At 46.9% G+C, this 21051-nt stretch overlaps 1 protein-coding gene across 5 annotated transcripts in view; it reads left to right on the forward strand.

The window, feature by feature from the left end:
• Positions 1-21051, forward strand: part of LOC138266823 (monocarboxylate transporter 13-like) — a 355804-nt gene that overhangs the window by 325893 nt on the left and 8860 nt on the right. For 4 of the 5 annotated variants that reach the window (XM_069215495.1, XM_069215493.1, XM_069215498.1 and 1 more), the window contains one exon: positions 9599-10366. In XM_069215495.1, coding sequence (XP_069071596.1) covers positions 9599-10366 — 768 coding nt within the window. Of the gene's footprint in view, positions 1-9598; positions 10367-18935; positions 19042-21051 lie in introns of all 5 variants that reach the window. The other variant, XM_069215494.1, reaches the window with a different exon arrangement.

The following is a 21051-nucleotide window of genomic DNA, read 5'->3' on the forward strand; positions in this document are numbered from 1 at the left end:
AAAGATGCTACTTCTAGCTCCTGATTCGTGCTAATAAAGCCCTCTCTAACCAAGGACCCGCCTACCTGAACCACCGCCTTCACCTCCAGGATCCGACCAGGAACCTCCACTCTGCACACATCGTCCTTGCAAAGATACCACACATACACCGCTGCTGCACTGAAGGACCCTCCTTCTGCCGCCAAAGGCTGGAACGCCCTACGCCTCCACCTCTGCACCCCACCTTCGCTGACCTACTTCAGAAAGTGACTGAAAACCTGGCTTTTCGAGTAAACACTTGCAGCAAGCACCTGGATACCGACTCGGGTGACAAGCCGTTCTATACAAATAACATCTGATTGATCGAGTAAATTCAAAATCTGTGCAGGGGCCAGCATTATATTAGGTCACAAATTATCACCAGAGTGCCAAAATTATCTGTGTACCATGAATGTCCACAGTGTATCAAGAATTACCACCATTGTGACAGGGTGAACATTATGCCAGAGATTGGCACCATTTTGTGGAAGATGCCCACAGTATACCAAGAATCACCACCACACTGCCAATGATTGGCATTATCCCAGGGGTGCGAACGCCTTTACCATGGATACACACACTATCCCAAGAATGACTACCACTCTGTCAGCACCAAAATTGTGTTAAATATAGGCACAAACATACAGTGGATACCCACAATATAGCAATACTTACCACCAATATGCCAGGACCAGCATTTTAGGGGCAACACAGTGTGGGTCCCTAGAAGTTGCTAATAATAACCACCATTATGGCATGGGCAGAGTTTAATGATGGTTGTACATCATGCTGTTAATGTCTACAAGTTGGAAAGAAATTCACCATTACACAGCATTCAACATATTACCAGGGTTGAGCAATGGATATAATGTCATGGATGGGCGAGCAGTGGGTATCATTCAATGGTTTGCCATAAGTTGCCAAGAACTTCCACCAGTATATGGTGGTCAGCACTTTACCAAGGGTAGGCCATGTGCTTGCTTTCACATTGCCAAGAATGATCACCTTTGTGCCAAGGCCAGCATAGCCATTTGCTAAGGGTGGGTGTTAAATCTCTTCCCATTAATGCCCAAAACTTGTTTAAAATTGCCTCCATTGTGCAGTGGCCAGCATTTCATTGAGGGGTGCAGACACAGCACACTTCATTCATACTCACACATATACATACCCACCAACACACCGCATCACCAACAGTAGTTACCTATTGATGCTGAGCTGCCGGAGCGCCACCCGCTTCTGTGCCTATCGAATACGCTTCATCCTCACAGAGCCAGATCTTGTCCCCCATTGGAGTTCACAGGAACTCCTCTGTGCACAGTATTGCATATTATTTTTATCTCTGTGTTCATCACTTCACATTAGCTGCACCACGCACCTCAATGCATTGTGTGCCTCTTGGGGCCCGTCCCATCTTATTGTCTGCACCTCTCTGTACATCATTTCACATTATCTGCATCTTAAAATACATAACTCTACTTTGTCTACATCTACAGGCACATATTTACATATAATTTGTGCCCCATTGTGCATCACTTCCCATTAGCTGCATCACAAACCTCAATGTATCGAGAGTCTCTTACAGCCTATCCCTTCTTAATGTCTGCACCTCACTGCTCATTAGCACTGCCTGCATCCAGCTGCATGTAACATATTCTGAATCTCTCTTTATACATCTTCTTATTGACTGCATTTTACTGTATGTTACTTTATCTGTAACTCGCACCTCCCACAATGTGTACTTCTGATGGATACAACTACCTGTGGATTCCTCACCTAATGAATACTCCCATGGCGCCAGCCTTCGACGGAAATCTTCTTCCTAGCTTCTGCACGTCGACGTCACTCTAGCCCGCGCGACGCCGTCTGACGTCATACAGGCAATAAGAGGTCCTCGCCGACGTGCCGACGTCAGTTCCCTTTTTTCCGTGCATTCGAAACGGTTATCTTCGAGGGAGCTACTGTTACTTTCGTAGCTACAGTGTATTTTCTGCTGCGAAGTTCTTCTCAGCGGTAATAACGTCTCAGAGGAAGTCGGGTTTCAAGCCCTGTCGAGAGTGTGGGGGCAAGATGTCCGTTACAGATCCTCACTCCGACTGTCTCTGGTGTTTGAGCTCCGACCACGTGGACAGGCGTCTGTGATTGAGGTGATGCAGCCTCTGGTGTTGTCTCCGGCGTCGCAGACGTCGAGGCCGGCGTCGGGGTCGCCTTTGATCCAGGCACCCCAGTATCCGGCTTTTCCCACCCCTGGAGCCGATAGTACCGCATTCCTGAATGCGATGTATACCATCTTTCAGCAGATGGCTCCAGTGGGTGCTCCGGCTGGTCCTTCGGGGCCTTTGGCCTTTTCATTGGGTGATCCTGCGCCTCTACGGCCGGCACCCTTTATGCCCTTTCTCCCTTTTGGGAATGTGGGCTCTCCGGTGGCTTCCGAGGGATTGGCCCCGGAGGTTTCCATCCTGTCGACGTCAGGATTTCGTCCTGTGACTCCGGTGGGTCCATCGGCTCCAAGATCTCTGCGTCCTGCTCCTTCAACGACGCCGAAGCTGCCTGTGGCGCCGGACGCGGCGTCGGATACTGCTGGAGATCGGCGCCGATCTTCGGCGGAGGCCATGTCGACTCCTCGTATCGAGCAGAGACTACATTCGAGGAGGCGTGCTCTCCGTCTTTTGGAAGAGCAGGAGTGCCAACGAGTCCTGGAGGAAGGAGAGGTTGAGGACTCTGGAGATGAATTGCATGGTCTGGATACGACCAGTGGGCTGGATACTTCCCCTGAGTGGGACCTTTCATCTCCAGGGGAGTATACGGAGGAGGCTGCTACCTTTCACGCTGTGGTAAGGAAGGCAGCTAACTTTCTGGACCTGCCTTTGCCGGTGGCAGAGGCGAAGCAGAATTTATTGACGGAGGTATTGCATCCGGCCTCTGCTGCAGCGGAGCCTCTCTTGCCGCTCTTGCCGTTTAATGAGGCTTTGCTTGATCCGGTGTTAGAGGTGTGGAAGAAGCCAGTATCTTCCTCGGCGGTTCATAGGGCTGTGGCCAGGAGATATCGAGCTGCACCATCTGACCCTGGCTTTCTTTCTAGACACTCTACGCCGGAGAGCTTGGTGGTGCAAGCCTCCTGTTCATCGAAGTCAGCGCCTGGATCTTTCCCGACGATACCTGGAGACAGGGACTCCAAGAAGCTGGATGCACAATCCAAGAAAATATTTTCATCTTGCAGTTTGGCGTTGAAGGCCACCAACGCAACTTGCATTCTGGGTAGATACATCCATGCTCTTATGGACGATATTTCATCTTCATTTACGGAGCTTCCCCAGGGACTCTTGGATGTTGTCTCGGACGCCCAGGCTGCCGCAACCCAGATTATCCAGTCTGGGCTGGACACGACTAACTCGGTGGCTAGGGCGATGGTCACGGCTGTGGTGGCAAGGAGACAGGCCTGGCTCCGTAATTCAGGGTTTTCTGCGGACGTGCAGTCGACCCTATTGGACCTCCCGTTTGATGGGGACAAACTGTTTGGAGCCAAGGCAGATTCGGCCTTGGAGCGATTTAAAGAGAGCAGGGCCACAGCCAAATCGTTAGGGCTGCAAGCTCCTTCCTCCTCTGCCTCTTCCAGGTTTTTCAGGAGGTTTCGTGGATTTGGGCGTGGCTCTTCCTCCTCTTCCTTTCGGGGGAGATTCCAGCAACCCGCCTCTTCCCACCCCTATAGATCATTTAGAGGGAGAGATAGGGCCCGCACCAGAGGAGCCTCTCAACAGCACTCTGCCTCTTCCTCTGGAGGGGTGCAGCAGGGAAAGCAGCCTTAGGCTTCCACCATTTCCCACTCACTCCTCTCCTGTAGGGGGAAGGTTACGGCATTTTCTCCACAAGTGGGAGACTATTACAACGGACACTTGGGTTATCAGTGTTGTGGGAAAAGGCTACACCCTTCCCTTTCGGGAGTTTCCGCCCCCCATCCCGCCCCGCCCATCTTATTGTTCAGAAGAACACCTCCTGTTGCTAGAACAGGAGGTTCAAGTCCTCCTTTCAAAGGGCGCGGTGGAGTTGGTCCCAGAGCAGGAAAGGGGTCGAGGTTGTTACTCAAGGTACTTCCTGATTCCCAAGAAGGATGGTCGGTTGAGACCGATCCTGGATCTGAGGATCTTGAATTGGTTCCTCAAACAGGAAAAGTTCAAGATGCTGACCCTAGCACAGGTGCTTTTGGCGTTGATCAAAGAAGATTGGATGGTGTCTGTCGACTTGCAGGACGCTTATTTTCATTTCCCGATACTCAAGTCGCACAGGAAGTATCTCCGGTTTGTGGTAGGGTCGCAGCACTACCAGTTTGCGGTCCTCCCGTTTGGTCTTACTTCAGCACCTCGAGTTTTCACGAAGGTGATGTCGGTGGTTGCGGCAGAGCTCAGAAGGAAGGGGATAGCAGTATTCCCTTACTTGGACGACTGGTTGATCAAAGCCAAGTCTCCGGAGCTTGTGTTGCATCATCTGCAGTCAACAACCCAGTTGTTGTTCGACCTGGGCTTTTTGGTGAACGTGCCCAAATCTCACCTGGAGCCCTCTCAGCGCCTCCTGTTCATAGGGGCAGTACTGGATACAACATTGAATCGAGCCTTTCCTCCGCCTCAGCGGATTCAAGACATTCAGGCGTTGGTTCCAATGTTTCAAGGTGGAGCGGTCATTCCAGTCCTCAAGGTCCTTCGTCTGCTCGGTCTGTTTGCCTCCTGCATACTGTTGGTCACGCATGCTCGCTGGCACATGAGGGCTCTTGAGTGGTGCCTCCGAAGGCAGTGGTCTCAACACAAACGAGATCTAGAAGGTGCGGTCAAGATCTCCAGAGATGCTGCTGTGGACTTGAAGTGGTGGATTGCGAGCAACAATCTTTCACAAGGAAAGCCGTTCGCGCAGTCGTCACCAGTGGCCACGGTCATAACGGATGCTTCCACTCTAGGGTGGGGAGCTCATCTGGGGGATCTGGAGATCAAAGGACTTTGGTCTCCAGAGGAACAGATGTTTCATATCAATCTGTTAGAGTTACGGGCTGTACGTCTGGCTCTCAAGGCCTTCCTCCCTTCCCTTCGTGGTCAGTCGGTACAGGTCCTGACGGACAATACTACCACGATGTGGTACATAAACAAACAGGGAGGAGTAGGGTCGTACCTTCTCTGCAGAGAAGCTCTTCGACTAGGGTCCTGGGCAAAGGACCATCAGATTTGCTTGGTAGCAAATCATCTGGCCGGGGTCTTGAATGTACGTGCGGACAGTCTCAGTCGCCAATTCTCGGCCGACCACGAGTGGCGTCTCCATCCAGATCAAGTCCGTTTAATCTTCGAGATGTGGAGGTTTCCTCGGATAGATCTGTTTGCCACTCAGGAGAACGCGCATTGTCCGTTATTCTGCAGCCTCCAGTATCCGGTGGAGGGAACATTGGGGGACGCGTTTCTGATAACCTGGTGCGACCAGTTGCTTTACGCGTTTCCCCCCCATACCCTTGATTCCTCGAGTGTTGAGGAAGATTCGCCAAGACCGGGCCCAAGTCATCTTAATAGCTCCGGATTGGCCAAGGAGGGTGTGGTACTCCGACCTTCTCCAACTCTCGCTGTGCCCTCCGCTCCGTCTCCCTCTCAGGGCAGACCTCTTCTCGCAGTCGCAGGGGCAGGTTTTACACCCCAACCTCCAGAGTCTACACCTACATGCCTGGAGATTGAACGGGGCAACCTGAGTTCCTTCTCTCTCCCGCCTGATGTAGTGAATGTTATATTAGCGGCCAGGCGACACTCCACTAAATTTATCTACGCTAATAGGTGGTCTAAATTTGTTATGTGGTGTGGAGAGAGACAGATTGATCCCTTACATGCTCATCTGTCGGACGTTTTGTCTTTTGCTCTGTCTCTAGCGCAGAAAGGTTGTGCAGTGGCTACCATTAAGGGTTATTTGTCAGCTTTGTCAGCCTTCATTTGTCTTCCAGACCAACCATCGTTATTTAAATCCCCTATTGTTCTCAGATTCTTGAAAGGTCTTCTAAATAAATATCCTCCAAAACCATTCGTTATGCCTCAATGGGATTTGTCCTTGGTCCTTACTTTCCTTATGGGGTCCCCTTTTGAGCCTATGCATTCTTGCCCCTTAAGGTATTTAGTTATTAAAACAGTCTTCCTGGTGGCTATAACATCTGCAAGGAGAGTGAGTGAGTTGCAAGCCTTATCAGTAAAACCCCCTTATACAACTTTTTATGGGGATAAGGTGGTGTTGAGGACCAAGGCTGCTTTCCTCCCGAAGGTTGTTTCACCTTTCCATTTGGCCCAGACAATTACTTTGTCCACGTTCTATCCTCCGCCTCATCCTTCTAAGGAGGAAGAGAGACTACATCGCTTGGACCCAAAGAGGGCGTTCAGCTTCTTCATTGATAGAACGAAGGATTTCAGGCTGGAGGATCAGCTGTTCATCGGATACGTGGGCAAGAGGAGAGGAAAGGCAGTCCACAAGAGAACACTCTCCAGGTGGGTTATTCTTTGCATTAAAATCTGTTACTCTTTGGCAAAGAAGGATCCTCCTGATGGCATTAGAGCTCATTCCACCAGAGCTAAGTCGGCCACTTCGGCCTTGGCCAGGGGTGTTCCTGTGGTCGACATCTGCAAGGCCGCAACTTGGTCGTCCCTTCACACTTTTGCAAAACATTACTGTCTGGACTCTGAGGTCAGAAGGGACGGCCATTTTGCACGGTCAGTGCTGCAGGATTTCTTGGTTTGACCATTTCGGCACCCACCACCGGGCCTGGTACTGCTTTGGGACTCTATTCATTAGGTGAGGAATCCACAGGTAGTTGTATCCATCAGAAGAACGAGTTACTTACCTTCGGTAACTACTTTTCTGGTGGATACATTAGCTACCTGTGGATTCCTCACGGTCCCACCCGCCTCCCCGTTGCCTTTCTGGTCTTACCAAGTAATCCTTGAGTGCGCTCCTCTTGGTCTTCAAGACTGCAATAGATGTTGTATATATGGATACTTATATATATATATATATATATATATATATATATATATATATATATATATGTATATATCTTTTTGTATATACATGATTTGCATATATTTGTTTGTTTGTTTAAAAAAAAAAAAAAGGGGAGTTTTATTAAATCTACAGCCATTTTATTGCAATGTTGTGTGATTTACAATGTTATGGGATGTTGCCTTGCTCTTTCATTGCATTGGGTTATTATTCTCATGCACGTAAAAAAATGTTGGTACTGACGTCGGCACGTCGGCGAGGACCTCTTATTGCCTGTATGACGTCAGACGGCGTAGCGCGGGCTAGAGTGACGTCCTCGTCGACGTGCAGAAGCTAGGAAGAAGATTTCCGTCGAAGGCTGGCACCATGGGAGTATTCATTAGGTGTGGAATCCACAGGTAGCTAATGTATCCACCAGAAAAGTCGTTACCGAAGGTAAGTAACTCGTTCATCTCTCCGTTAATAGTGTCATATTATCTACATCTCCCTACACATCACCACATAGGGGGTCATTCTAACTCTGGCGGGCGGCAGAGGCCGCCCGCCAGAGTTCCCCCGACAGAACACCGCTCCGCGGTCTGAAGACCGCCGCGGTGATTCTGTGTTTCCCGCTGGGCTGGCGGGCGACCGCCAGAAGGCCGCCCGCCAGCCCAGCGGGAAACCGCTTCCCACGAGGAAGCCGGCTCCGAATGGAGCCGGCGGAGTGGGAAGGTGCGACGGGTGCAGTTGCACCCATCGCGAATTTCAGTGTCTGCTGAGCAGACACTGAAATTCTTTGTGGGGCCCTCTTACGGGGGCCCCTGCAGTGCCCATGCCATTGGCATGGGCACTGCAGGGGCCCCCAGGGGCCCCACGACACCCCTCACCGCCATACTGTTCCTGGCGGTCGAAACCGCCAGAAACAGGATGGCGGTAAGGGGGTCGGAAGCGCCGCCATGGCAGATTCCCATGGGCAGCGGAAAGTCGGCGGTACACCGCCGACTTTCCGTTTCTGGCCGCGGCTGTACCGCCGCGGTCAGAATGCCCGGCGGAGCACCGCCAGCCTGTTGGCGGTGCTACCGCCGACCCCGGCCCCGGCGGTCCTTGACCGCCGGGGTCGGAATGACCCCCATAGTGTCTGTATCTCGCTCCACGTCACTTCGCATTGTCTACATCTCTCTGCACGTCACTTGACATTGTTGTGTCTCTCTCTCTACACAACACTTCACATTTTCAACAACTCTCTGCACATCACTTCACATTGCCAGCATCTCTCTGCACATCACTTCACATTGTTTCATCTCTCTACACATCACTTCACATTTCTGCATCTCTCTGCACATAACTTCACAGTGCCTGCATCTCTGCACCTCACTTCACATTGTTTCATCACTCTCACAACATTTGACATTGCCTATATCTCTCTGCACATTACTTCACATTGTTGCGTCCCTCTGCTCAACACTTGACTTTGTCTGGATCTCGCTGCATATCACTTCACACTGTCTGCATCTTGCTGCATATAACTTCACACTGTCTGCATCTCTCTGCACATCACTTCACATTGTTGCATCTCACTTCAGCTATTCTTATTTCAAAACGCAGAGGGCTTGATTTTGGGCAAAGGTGATAGATGAAATTCCACTGATGGATTATCCTGTGGATTTAGATAAAATTCCATCGATGGATTATCCTCTGGATTTAGCACATGGACCAGCAATCTGAACATTTTCCATCACTATCCATCTTTAGAGCCGGTCCAGTGTGTTTATTTACATGGCCAAAAGACATGCTCTTTTCATTATTAATGCAAATTCTTGTTCCCATCACATACACTGTTCTCAAAACTACAGTTATTTCAAGAGGGTACTCAGTCTTTAAAAGAAACACAAAGATGCTGCATCTCTTTTAAGGTCTTGTGTCTTGATTTCTAAAGAACCTGCTTGGGGGACGCGTACTTAATAAATATGACACTTGCCACGCTGTTCAGCAGAGCTTTATTTTAATGGAAATAAGTGCCACATAGTGATGCATAATTTGCCTTCCTATACTGCATAATTTATTCAATATTACTGCATGATTTGGTCCTCCACTGCTGCATAATCCAACTTCCCTGCATTAAAATTCAGAAGGTATTAACCCTACAATCTGTCTTTGAGGACATTACTGGGGTTCACAAGCATTACAAGAAAATAGTGTAATCCCAGCCATTTGTGGCACCAACAAAGCAAGTCAGACCCTCCACTCTGATTTTTATTGTAGAGGTTCCTCTGGTAGAGGATCAATAGTTTTAGTGCAACAAGTAAAGAAGTGTTTTGCCTTCTGATGTCCTTGCAATCAACTTCATAAAAACAATTTTCAATGGTTTGCCTCACTGATGGACTGCTTGTGCGGAACTTGACCTTTCCTTCCTCAAGCACATTTTTTAAATATGGACCCAAAACTGCATTGTACCCATGATATTTCCTCTTTTGCGGTAGCACATAGCAGAATTGCACCAGGTAATGTATGACCCCACTGAGCCAGTCTCCCCCTTAGTGAGGTAGAGCTTAGTCTTCCATGGATCTGCTAACTAGTCCCTGTGTTTCTCTCTTTCTAGGCATAGGCTACGCCCTGGTGTTCACTCCTTCCATTGGCTCCGTTGCTCGATACTTCAAGAAGAAGCGGAACTTAGCCACCGGGTTGGCCTTCACAGGCGTGGGCATTTCCTCATTTGTATTTTCCCCTCTTTTCCAGTACTTGGTGGACTCCTACAGTTGGCGAGGAGCCCTGATCATCGTCTCTGGTATGACCTTAAACCTCTTGGTATGTGGTGCCTTGCTTCGACCTTTGACCCTTAAAGAAGACGTGGCTGAGGCAGAAGAGGTGGACGCCAGTCGATGCAAGCAGTGCTCTGTGCTTTTTGGCTTGCCCTTGCTCTCCCACTGGCCCTTCATGAGATATGTGTTGGCCATCTTACTCATCAACACTGGGTACTTCATCCCCTATGTGCACCTAGTGGCGCACGCCCAAGTGGAGGGATTTAGTGAGTACCAGTCTGCCTTCCTCATGTCTGCAGCTGCCGTCATTGACATCTGTGGACGGCTCATCTCTGGTTGGCTGGCTGACAGAGGGACCTTCAAATTACAGCACCTGCTGACATTCTGGACAGCTCTGACGGGTCTCAGCCTGATCTCAGTCCCATTGGGCCAAAGCTACTATGGCCTTTTGACCATCAGCTTGTTATATGGGCTTGGTGCCGGTGCAATGACCCCTGTTGTGTTCTCTCTTGTGCCGCAGATCGTGGGCATCAGACAACTTTTGGGAGGCTTAGGCTTGCTGCAGATGCTTGAGAGTGTTGGAGGTCTCCTTGGAGCTCCGTTGTCAGGTAAATTCCTAGTGTTTTCCTGTGTAGGCGTGTTTTGAGGGAATATCATTCTTAACAACATGCGTCTTTAACCTGCAAGCTTTAACCCCGCGGGCATTACAATGTGTTGACTCTTACAACACGTTGTAAAACCACACAGGGCTTTAGAACACATCCCTTTTCTCCTGAAATGCAGTTGTATAATCATGTCTATCTATCTATCTATCTATCTATCTATCTATCTATCTATCTATCTATCTTTGTGCATATACATATATACTTTGTTTTATGTATATGTATTTATATATATCAGAAAGAAATCACCAAACGGCACTCAAAGCGGGACATTGGGTGTATTCTGTGGAAAGCAAGCATACATACATATATATTTATATATCTGCTTGTAAGTCCCTCTTCAAATCCAGACCTCAATTCCCAGGTCAAAAAAATAAGGCGTAAGCTGCACTGCAGCGATTATCCATGGGTGAAACTTTATTTTCCCATTAAATCATGCAAAATATGGTCAACGCGTTTCAGCTATTGCCATATAGCCTACTTCAAGTGGAAGTGTGCATTTGAAACCTCCTACCAAAAAAAAACTAGAGTGCCCGCGTACTGCAGGAGTGTCACATTTTGACCACCATTTTCTGCAGTCACATTGTTCATGTGTTTTTTGTTGGTTCAGGACATGCATTTCAATCATGGACTAAAAGAGATGTATTTGAACAAAGTCACTCATGTTATGTTTCATGTAAAGTACATGTATAACTAGTATGATTACCATTAGCTTATCACTTTTTTACGCTTTTACAATTTTTCTTGTTTTTGCTCTCTTTTCTTGTCGTTCCTTTTCCCAATGCGTACAAATTATCACAATTATCAAACGATTATGAATTACCAATGCACGGACTGAAGAATTATCACAGTTCCGAACAGGTGCTAATTGTGATATATACACAGCTGTGGCTTGACGGAAAATGACTATAATCCAATGACTGCTTGATTTTTCAGCTACTCAGTCATTAATTACCCACTAATTACCTGATTGGAAAGGCAAATTGCAGCAGAATCCAAGTCAGGGAAGAATATAAAGGACATCTAAGAAAAAATAGACTATTACTGACACAATGTATTCCAACCTTAATTCTATTACTGAGGTTTACTAAGCGTTTTATACGTCATTCAGTCTGGCATAATTGATTAGTTTAAGAACAAATTTATTATTGCACATAATTTAGGATTATGACCAGTAAAATGCCTTAATGTTAAAGTGCAGGTGCTGCTATACTGTCTACCAACTTGATTTATATTCCTATTGTTTACTAAGTGCTTGGCACCTAGATGAGAGACCAGTGTTAATGTTTCACTCACAAATTAATTTTATCTCTGTACAGTATACAAAGGTGAAAATGATAAAGTACCTCAGTGTTAAAGTACAAACCCTTCATTTGTGGTCCATATTATTGGACCCCAAATTTTTTATCAATAAATCTAGACTCATTAAAATGATGCAAATTCAGGCTTGAATAAAGTGCTGAAACAGTAATTTGATCATCAAATACTTATTTGGTTTATAAATAACCTATAAAAGACATCAAATATATGCATACAAAAATTCTCAAGTGTACAATAAATAACAATATTAAAAAGAATTTTGAATACCAAAGGCAGCATATATATTATTTAACAGAGCATGTATTATTTCTTCATTTTCTAAATAGTATTAATAGGAAAAAGCAAGATAACTAGACCTAATGCCCTTGGATAAAACAATTGGACTTAAAAACCTTCTTCTAGGTACCATATAAAAAGTGCAAAAAAAGAACAAAGTGCTTTGGGGTGTTTTGCCATCACAGCAGCATGGCGGAAGTTTCTTAAACCAGGTACCACTGGTGGGAAATGCTACTAAATAATGTATGGTATTTAGGCGCAGCCTGGTAAGTAAACATTTATGACGTTCAGAGGTAATAATATCCAAATATAACATAGGGTGTAGTTGCTGTGGCGGCATCCTCTCCTGATCCTTAGCTATGGCCGTCTTTTGTTTTAGATCATAGATTGATTTCCAGTATGTCTCCTTAAACCTTTTAATGTCCTGTCCCACTAAAGAGTCCGGGGAAAGAAAGAATTCCCCTGCCCCAAGACGAGAAAAAGTAAAGTGGACATATCTGAGCCAAGGTATGTCCATTGATCGTGATAATGAGAGTCCTGGATCACTAATCTGGAGAGATGAGCTTCAGGGTTTGTCCAAATACTGGTTGGAGTTTTATATAGTCCGATATGTCCCTCAAACCTACTTCATAATGGAAAAACGTTACAGAGGTAGATTGTGGGACTGCTAGTAACCTTCATAAAAACGTATTACTCCAGTATTGCAACTTTCATAGATTCACATGCTTGAATCATTCCCCGTCATCGAGATGGGAGTCCCCGGTACCTTAAAAAAGACAATGTCCCAAAGACATAACATGTATAACAAACAAATTCTCTTCATTTTAGTAACCCATCCAAGTCTTTATGTAAAAAAGGACCAACCTTGAACCTTAGCCAATCAAAGAGTACCACCCTTTAGAACCCTCGTGAGAGAAACCCTCCTGAGAGAAGCTCCAACACCTCAGATTTTCTACCGCACGTCGTGCTAGGGAGTCTCCTCTGAGCTCTGCTCAGTTTATTCTTGTGAGAGAAGATTTTCTCAATATATTGGAATTCCTTTTGCTTATTGGGTGTCTCTGATACACACTCATACCTTCTGGAGCCTGTTATAGCAGCAGGACGTCGGACAGGGAGAGGAAAAGTCTCTTTAGAGCCTGCAGCACTTGTGGAAAGAAAAGCCTCCATTCAGAGGACCCTCATACAGAGTGTATATATTGCCTCTACCCTCAACACTCTGCTGCCGATTGTAAGGTATGTCATACCTTTTCATCAAAGACTTTGAAAGATAGAGAGGGGAGGCTGTTGATATGGCTCCAAAAGCTGAAGACAAGAAATAACCCTGTCTCAGACTCTGACAGTGATGAGTCTTCATGGTATTCATGAAAGTCTCAAAAGAGGCATAGATCACCTCAATCTGAAAAGGGTTTGAGAAAACCCTCAAAGACTTTTAAAAAGACCTCACAGGGGTCTGGTGAAGGCCGCAGTCTCTCATCTTCACCTCAGGGGAAAAGATCCTCCTCTAAAACCACCCATCGGCCTTCAACATCAAAGGAGGTCCCAAAATCCTCCTCAGGGCCTTCTACACCCCCTCCAAAGGTGTTGATGGCGTTTAGAAAGCCTACTTCAGCCTCTGACAATAGACCGTCGATGACAATTCCACCATCGACGAGGTCATCGTCGTCGACGAGAACGTACACGGCAGCTTTGTCGGCGGTGATGACAACAATGGTAACCTCTCTGGGGATGGTGACTGCTTTGTCGTCAACGACGAAGCTAACAAAATCAAGACCGTCGACGCTGAAGATCAGAACGTCGTCAACGATGGTTCCAATGACGACTCCGTCGATGGTGAAGATACCTTTGTCTACGCCGTGGTCGACGACACCGTCGACGGGAGCATTTGGATTATCGGAGACGACTCCATCATCAACACCGTCGATGAAGAAGAAAATGCAGTCTGCGTCTGGATGGGGAAATATTACTCCAGGAGCTATATCCCCAAGTAAGACCACTCCATTAATCCCGACTCATCTTCTAGAAGAGGATTCAGATGATGATGGGCCGTTCGGGGCAGCCTATAGCCCTTCACAGCTTCATGTAAAGTTCCAAGAGGATGATGAAGAATTTTACCACCAGTACTATTCTCCTCAGCGACAGCAGACCTATGTTCCAGGGGAGATGGTTTGTGTTCTGAGTTACCTTATATCTGATCTGCAGTCTTTGTTGTCAGATTAAAAAAGGAGATTTCCGTCAATGCTGCAACCTGATATTCAGACGACACCTCCTCCATCCATACCTGCCACTCCAGTGCCACAGCCTAGAGCACCCCCTAGATCGGCCATAAGTACCCCACAAAGGTCCTTCATACAAGTTACGGACTCTTCGGATGAAGAGAGAGAAGGGGAATTGCAGGACAGCTCGGATTGGGACAATTATATATTGCTGACACCCTCCTCTCCATCGCCTACCCCTGTGGATTCTCCCCCTGGAGACATTGGGGCTTTCCACAATTTGCTTGAGAGGGCGGCAAATAGATTTGGGATACCCATGGCATCCAAAGAGATGGATTGTTTTTTATACGACTTCAAGGAGCCGTAACAGAAGAGTGTTCGTTCCATACCTATTGTTGGATATATCTGGGAGGAAGGTCTCAAGGTAATGAGAAACCCGGCTACGGTAACAGCAGTCTTGCCCAGGTTGGACAAAAAGTGTAAGGCCTCGGAGGACGCTCCAGCGTGTCTTTTTAGTCGCCCGAAACCGGACTCCGTTATAACTCAGGCAGCTGGACGACAATGACAACTTTCAGGCTCCGGCTACAGCCTTGCCACAGAGCAGGAAGATAGGAGGAAGGCTATTACATTTCTACAGGAAGTGGGAGCAAATTACATCAGGCCAGTGGGTTTTAAACATTGTTCGATTTGGCCATACTTTAGAGTTCGTTCAACGCCCACCTTCTTGCCCTTCATACCTTCATGCAGAGCATCTAAAACAACTCTGGCTGGAGGTTGTGACGATGCTCAAAAAGGGAGCAATAGAGAGAGTTCCTTCCTCGGAGAAAGGCAAAGGTTTTTACTCCTGCTTCTTCCTGGTACACAAGAACTGGGAATCTTGGCGTCCCATTCTATATTTCAGGGGCCTAAACAAGTACCTCAAACGCCAAACCTTTGGCAATGGTCACACTGCAAGATATTCTTCTTCGCATGAACCACGGAGATTATATGACGTCTCTAAATCTCCAGGACGCATACTTCATATTCCAATTTCACTTGCCCACAGGAAGTATCTACGTTTTGTGGTAGCCGGCAGCCATATCCAATTCGAAGCCCTTCCATTCGGCTTGAAGTCCGCCCCCAGGATCTTTACAAAGTGCCTAGCACCAGTGGCAGCTTTCCTAAGAAAGAAGAAAATTAAATTTTTCCCTACTTAGACGATTGGCTCATCAAGGCGCGATCGTCTCAAGCAGCTCACGACTTAATGACAGCTTGCATAGCATTATTCGATGAGCTGGGTCTCACTCTGAATCACAACAAGTCAAACATCTTACCTACAAGGGTAACAACCTTCCTAGGTGCAAAGATCGACACCACCAGAGACAAAGCTTTCCCGGTAATAGAGAGACAAGCAAAACTTGTTTCCTTGGCAAGGAGCGTGCAAAGAAAAAAGTCTATTTCTGTACACACTTACAAATCGCTTCTGGGGATGATGTCTTCTTGCATAGAGTTAGTCCCTTTTTGTCGCTTAAAAATGCGTCCCCTGCAAGAGGAATTAGATCTCCAGTGGATACAGAGAGACAACTTGTTCGACAATCTGATCAGTGTAACTCCTCGGATGGTCCAGGCTTGGAAAAGTCAGCAGAACTTCGCAGTAGGTCTTCCTTTCCTGCCACCTCGGCCCCCATTGGTCATCATCAAAGGCGCTTCCCTAGAGGGCTGGGGAGCACATCTTCAGGATCTTCAAATCAGTGGGAAGTGGAGCAACTCCTTCCAAAAGTATCATATCAACATTCTAGAGTTGAGAGCGATTTTCTTGGCCCTGCAGGCTTTCCTTCCAAGGATAGAGCACACAGCAGTTCTCATAAGGACCGACAATACTGCAGCCATGCATTATTTAAACAAACAGAGGGGAGCAAAATCTCTCCTTCTGTCTCGGGAATCGCAGACGATTTGGGATTGGGCCATTTGAAATGGCATCAGTCTACGCGCAGAACATCTACAAGAAAGACAGAACGAGACAGCAGACACTCTCAGCAGACTGATGTCCTCCTGTCACGAATGGGAGTTGAATCAGGATGTGCTCGACCAGGTCTTCAAAAGATGGGGGAAACCCAAACCAGATCTGTTTGCAAGCCCGCAGAACACCAAATGCTGCTATTACTCAAGTTGGGTTCACCATCCGGCTCTTGCGGGAATGCGTTTTCGATGGCATGGTGCAGAATATTTGCCTACGCTTTTCCACCCATTCCCCTAATATCAAGGGTGCTTGAAAATATCAAACAGGAACATTGCAGACTCATCCTAATAGCTCAGTTTTGGCCTCCCCAACTTTGGTTCTCGGAGCTCCTCCTGTTTTCGGAGGCAGATCACATTCAGCTGAATGTGTCACCACAGCTCTTGACGAGGAACGAGGGCCAGGATCTACACCCAGACCTCAGATCACTCAAGTTATCGGCCTGGCTCCTGAACACAATGAGTTCGCCCATTTAGACATTCGGCCTGAGTGTTGGGATATTTTGGCAAAGGCAAGAGCGGGGAGTACCAACAAATCATACTTGTTGAAATGGAAAAGATTTTGCTTGTGGTGTCAGAAAGAGTGCATTGATCTACTATTGGCACCGCCGGAGCGAATACTACCCTATCTCTTCCATCTGGCATCGACAGGCTTGGCACATGCATCCATTAGGGTGCACTTGGCGGCGATATCTCTCTACAGGTGTTCGCCTACAGCTCCATCTCTGTGGGTATCTAGATTAATTAATCAGTTTCTCAAGGAGCTCTTTCGAGTGTTTCCGCCAGTAAGGCCTCCTCCACCGTCCTGGCAACTCAACGCGGTTCTTTCTCAACTTATGAAACACCCATTTGAACCAATACACAAAACGGATCTGAAGCATTTGTCGTGGAAGGTGGCTCTGCTTCTAGCCCTTACATCTTCCAGGCGGGCCAGTGAGATCCAGGCGTTAACTATTTAGGAGCCTTACCTCCCTTTCAAACAAGATAAATTCATACTTCGCACAAACCCCAAGTTTGTACCAAAGTTGCCATCAGACTTTCATATTAACCAACCAGTGGTTCTAAAATCTTTCTTTCCGAACCCAACATCTCCGGCAGAGAGAGCTCTCCATTCGTTGGATGTCAGAAGGAACCTTAAGTTTTACTTGGAGAGAACCAAGAGTTTTAGGAAGTCTACTCAATTATTTGTTCCTAGGAAAGGGCAGGCCCTTTCTAAGCGAAGTATAGCCAGATGGATAATAGCGGCTATAAACGTTTGCCACCAAGCAGCTGGAAACCTTTACAATCCTCAGTGAGGGCACATTCGACGAGAACTGTCTCTGGGTCCATGGCACTGTTTGCAGGTGTACCCCTGCAGGACATTTGCAGAGCAGCCACCTGGAAGACAACTCACACCTTTACGACACACTATTGTCTGAATGCCATTCCTAAGGGAGATGCAGTGGTTGGTCGGGCCGTCCAGCGTCATCTGTTCCAGTAACGGTGAGCTCACATTGCCTCCCTCCATCCTTTCTTCTTCTTCGCACATTGCAAGGTTTTAAGTTTGCTTTGTGGTCTTTGCATGTTTTCCTTTGCCCTAGTATATAAGTATTGGGGAAAGTTTAGAATGTTGTATATACGGAGCATAATGTGTTTCATGCTATTAAGTATAGCTCGACAATCTCTGATTGAGGGATTGGAATGTGCAATTAATGCAATGTGCTCTTAATACTGCTTTTTAGTCTGATTCAAGCATGTGAATCTATGAAAGTTCCAATACTGGAATAAGAAAATAAGTTACTTACCTGTAACTATAGTTCTCCAGTACTGGAATCTTTTATAGATTCACATGCGACCCACCCGCCGCCCGGGGGAAGCTCACCTTTGTATATCATATGTTTAATTATCGATTAGTGCATTAGTGCTTAGAAAATCTGAGGTGCTGGAGCTTCTCTCAGGACGGTTCTAAATGGTGGTACTCTCTGATTTGGCTAAGGTTCAAGTTTGGTCTTTTTTTACATAAAGACTTGAATGGGTTACTGAAATGAAGAGAATTTGTTTGTTATACATGTTATGTCTTTGGGATATTGTCTTTTTTAGGGTACTGGGGACTCTCATCTCGATGACTGGGAATGATTCAAGCATGTGAATCTATGAAAGATTCCAATACTGGAGAGCTATAGTTACAGGTAAGTAACTTATTTTCTAGCTGAACATAGGCAGTGACCTATGTTAAGTACTCGCATAAAATGGCGTCCCCGCACTCACAAAGTCTGGGAAAATGGGTCTGGAGTTTGTGGGGGCACCTTTGCTGTGCAGGGGTGCCCTCACACACAGAGAGGGCCTACCATAGGCGTGACTTACAGTGACCTAGTTCAGTGTCCTGTCATGAAAATTTCTCAACACTTTTTCCCACGTTCACCTGATACAATCAATTTTGTTGAACCTAGGGAGTTCCCAAACAATAATGATTAGCATTGCTTTTAAATTAGAGTCAGTGGTGGTTTCCAAACCTTCTTCAAAGTTTCTTTAACCATATTTGAAACTTTCATGCAAACTGAACCTATTGGCCCGATGTCATCACCTACTTTTTCCCCGGAAGCTGAAATTCTGAAATTTGGCAGTATGGCTCCTGAGATTAGACAATAAAGACATTTAAATCTGCCTCATTCATGCTTAGCAATTTGAAAGAAATCTAAAAGACCTTCAACAAGAGCTTTTTATGCTTTCAGATGGAAGAGGTTCTGCTTATGGTGTCAGCAACAGGGTCCGAACCCTATCTCCTGTCAAGAAGATAACTTCATATGCTTGGCTAGAGCTAAGCTGCGGTTTGCTTTGGTAAGGCTCCACAGTGCATCTGTAACAGCATACAGAAGGGAACCTCACCAAATAAAGTATGTCAAGTGTTAGAAATGGGGTCTCCAGTTGGCAGGAGGTATACACCCTTGTCCAAGTAGGGACCACAATCCTAGTCAGGGTAAGTCACACACAATCCAAATGATCCTGTGCCGACGCTCTAGTAGCTTGGTACTGTGCAGTCTTGCTTAGCTTAAAAGGCAATGTGTAATGTATGTGTGCAATAAATCATGCAATAACAGAGTGAAAACACCACAAAAATACGCCATGCAGGTTTAAAAAAATATAAGATATTTATCTGAGTAAATTAAGGTCAAAACAATCAAGATTTGATAGGCACAAGTTGAAATATCACTTTTGCAATTATCAGAAGAGTCTTAAGTCTTTAATAATCAACAGTTGTCTCTTGTGTGCACAAAGTACCTGGTATGTGTAAAAATCACACGCACGGAGGAGATCCGCGGAAAAAGGAAGGTCTGCGTCAGATTTCCGGACACGCACAGACGATGCGTCAAATTCTTCCCACGCAGAAAGGGCTTTGCGTCGATTTCCGACACACATTCTTGGATCCTCACTGCAATGCAGGCTCTTTTCATGCCCAGGGACGATGTGTGGAAATCCTGGGTGTGCAGGACTAAGTCACAGGTGCTGCGCCGATCCGGTGGGCGATGCGTTGGAGTTGCTGTCGCACAGCAGGCGCTGCATTGATTCCTCACGCAGGAAGTCGGGCTGCGTCTTTCTGGCTTGGCGATGCGTCGATCCGGTGGGCTGTGCGTCAAAGTTCCGGTCGAAACGCTGCTCCTGCGTCGATCTCCACTTGGGGAGCCGGGCTGCGTCGTTCCGGGTCGGCGATGCGGTGATTCTTTCAGGCAGGCTGTGCGTTAATTGTGGTAGGCTGCTTAAGTCTTTTTGCCCTGAGACTTCAGGAACAGGAGGCAAGCTCAATCACAGCCCTTGGGAAGCATTTCTCAGCAGACCCAGAGGCCTGCAAGGCAGCGGGGCAACAGCAAGTCAACAATCCTTCACAGCAAAGCAGTCCAGGTGAGTCCTTTGGGCAGCCAGGCAGCTCCTCTTGGCAGGTTGCAGTGTCTGGTTCAGAGTGTCTGTCCAAGGAAGTGTCTAAGTTGGTAGGGTCAGGGACCCAGTCTATATACCCAAAAGTGCCTTTGAAGTGGGGGAGACTTCAAAAAGTGGTTTTGAAATGCCCAAGGTCCCCTTTCAGTACAGGTCTGCCAGGGTCCCAATAGGGAGTTTGGCCGTCCTTTGTGTGAGGGTAGGCCACTAGCCTTTGAAATCAAGTGTCAAGCCCCCCCCACCCTTCCAGCCCAGGAAGACCCATTCAGTATGCAGTTGTGTGCAAATGTGACTGAGCATCCTGTGTTTGTGTTTGTCTGGGTGAAATGCACAAGGGAGCTGTCAACCAGCCCAGCCCAGCCCAGCCCAGGCGTGGATTGGAGACAGCCTCTAAGGGAGAGATGGATTTTAAGTGCAGAGAAATGCTCACTTTCCAAAAGTGGCATTTCTAAAATAGTAATATAAAATCCAACCTCACCAGTAAGCAGGATTTTGTAATACCATTCTGGCCATACTAAATATGACATGTTCACCCCTTTCTGATCAGAATCTACCACTCAAACAGTATATGAGGGTAGCCTAATGTTAGCCTATGAAAGAGCAGGCCTCACAGCAGTGGAAAACGAATTTGGAGTTTTCCACTACCAGGACATATAAAACACACAGGTATATGTCCTGCCTTTTACCTACACAGCACCATGCCGTAGTGTTACCTAGGACCTACCTTAAGGGTGACTTATATGTAGAAAAAGGGGAGTTTGAGGCTTGGCAAGTACTTTTAAATGGCAAGTCGAAGTGGCAGTGTAATTGCACACACATGCCTTGCAATGGCAGGCCTGAGACATGGTTAAGGGGCTGCTTATGTTATGTGGGTGGCACAACCAGTACTGCAGGCCCATTAGTAGCATTCAATGTAAA

Source organism: Pleurodeles waltl, chromosome 12 (assembly GCF_031143425.1).
Source record: "Pleurodeles waltl isolate 20211129_DDA chromosome 12, aPleWal1.hap1.20221129, whole genome shotgun sequence".
Taxonomy (NCBI): domain Eukaryota; kingdom Metazoa; phylum Chordata; class Amphibia; order Caudata; family Salamandridae; genus Pleurodeles; species Pleurodeles waltl.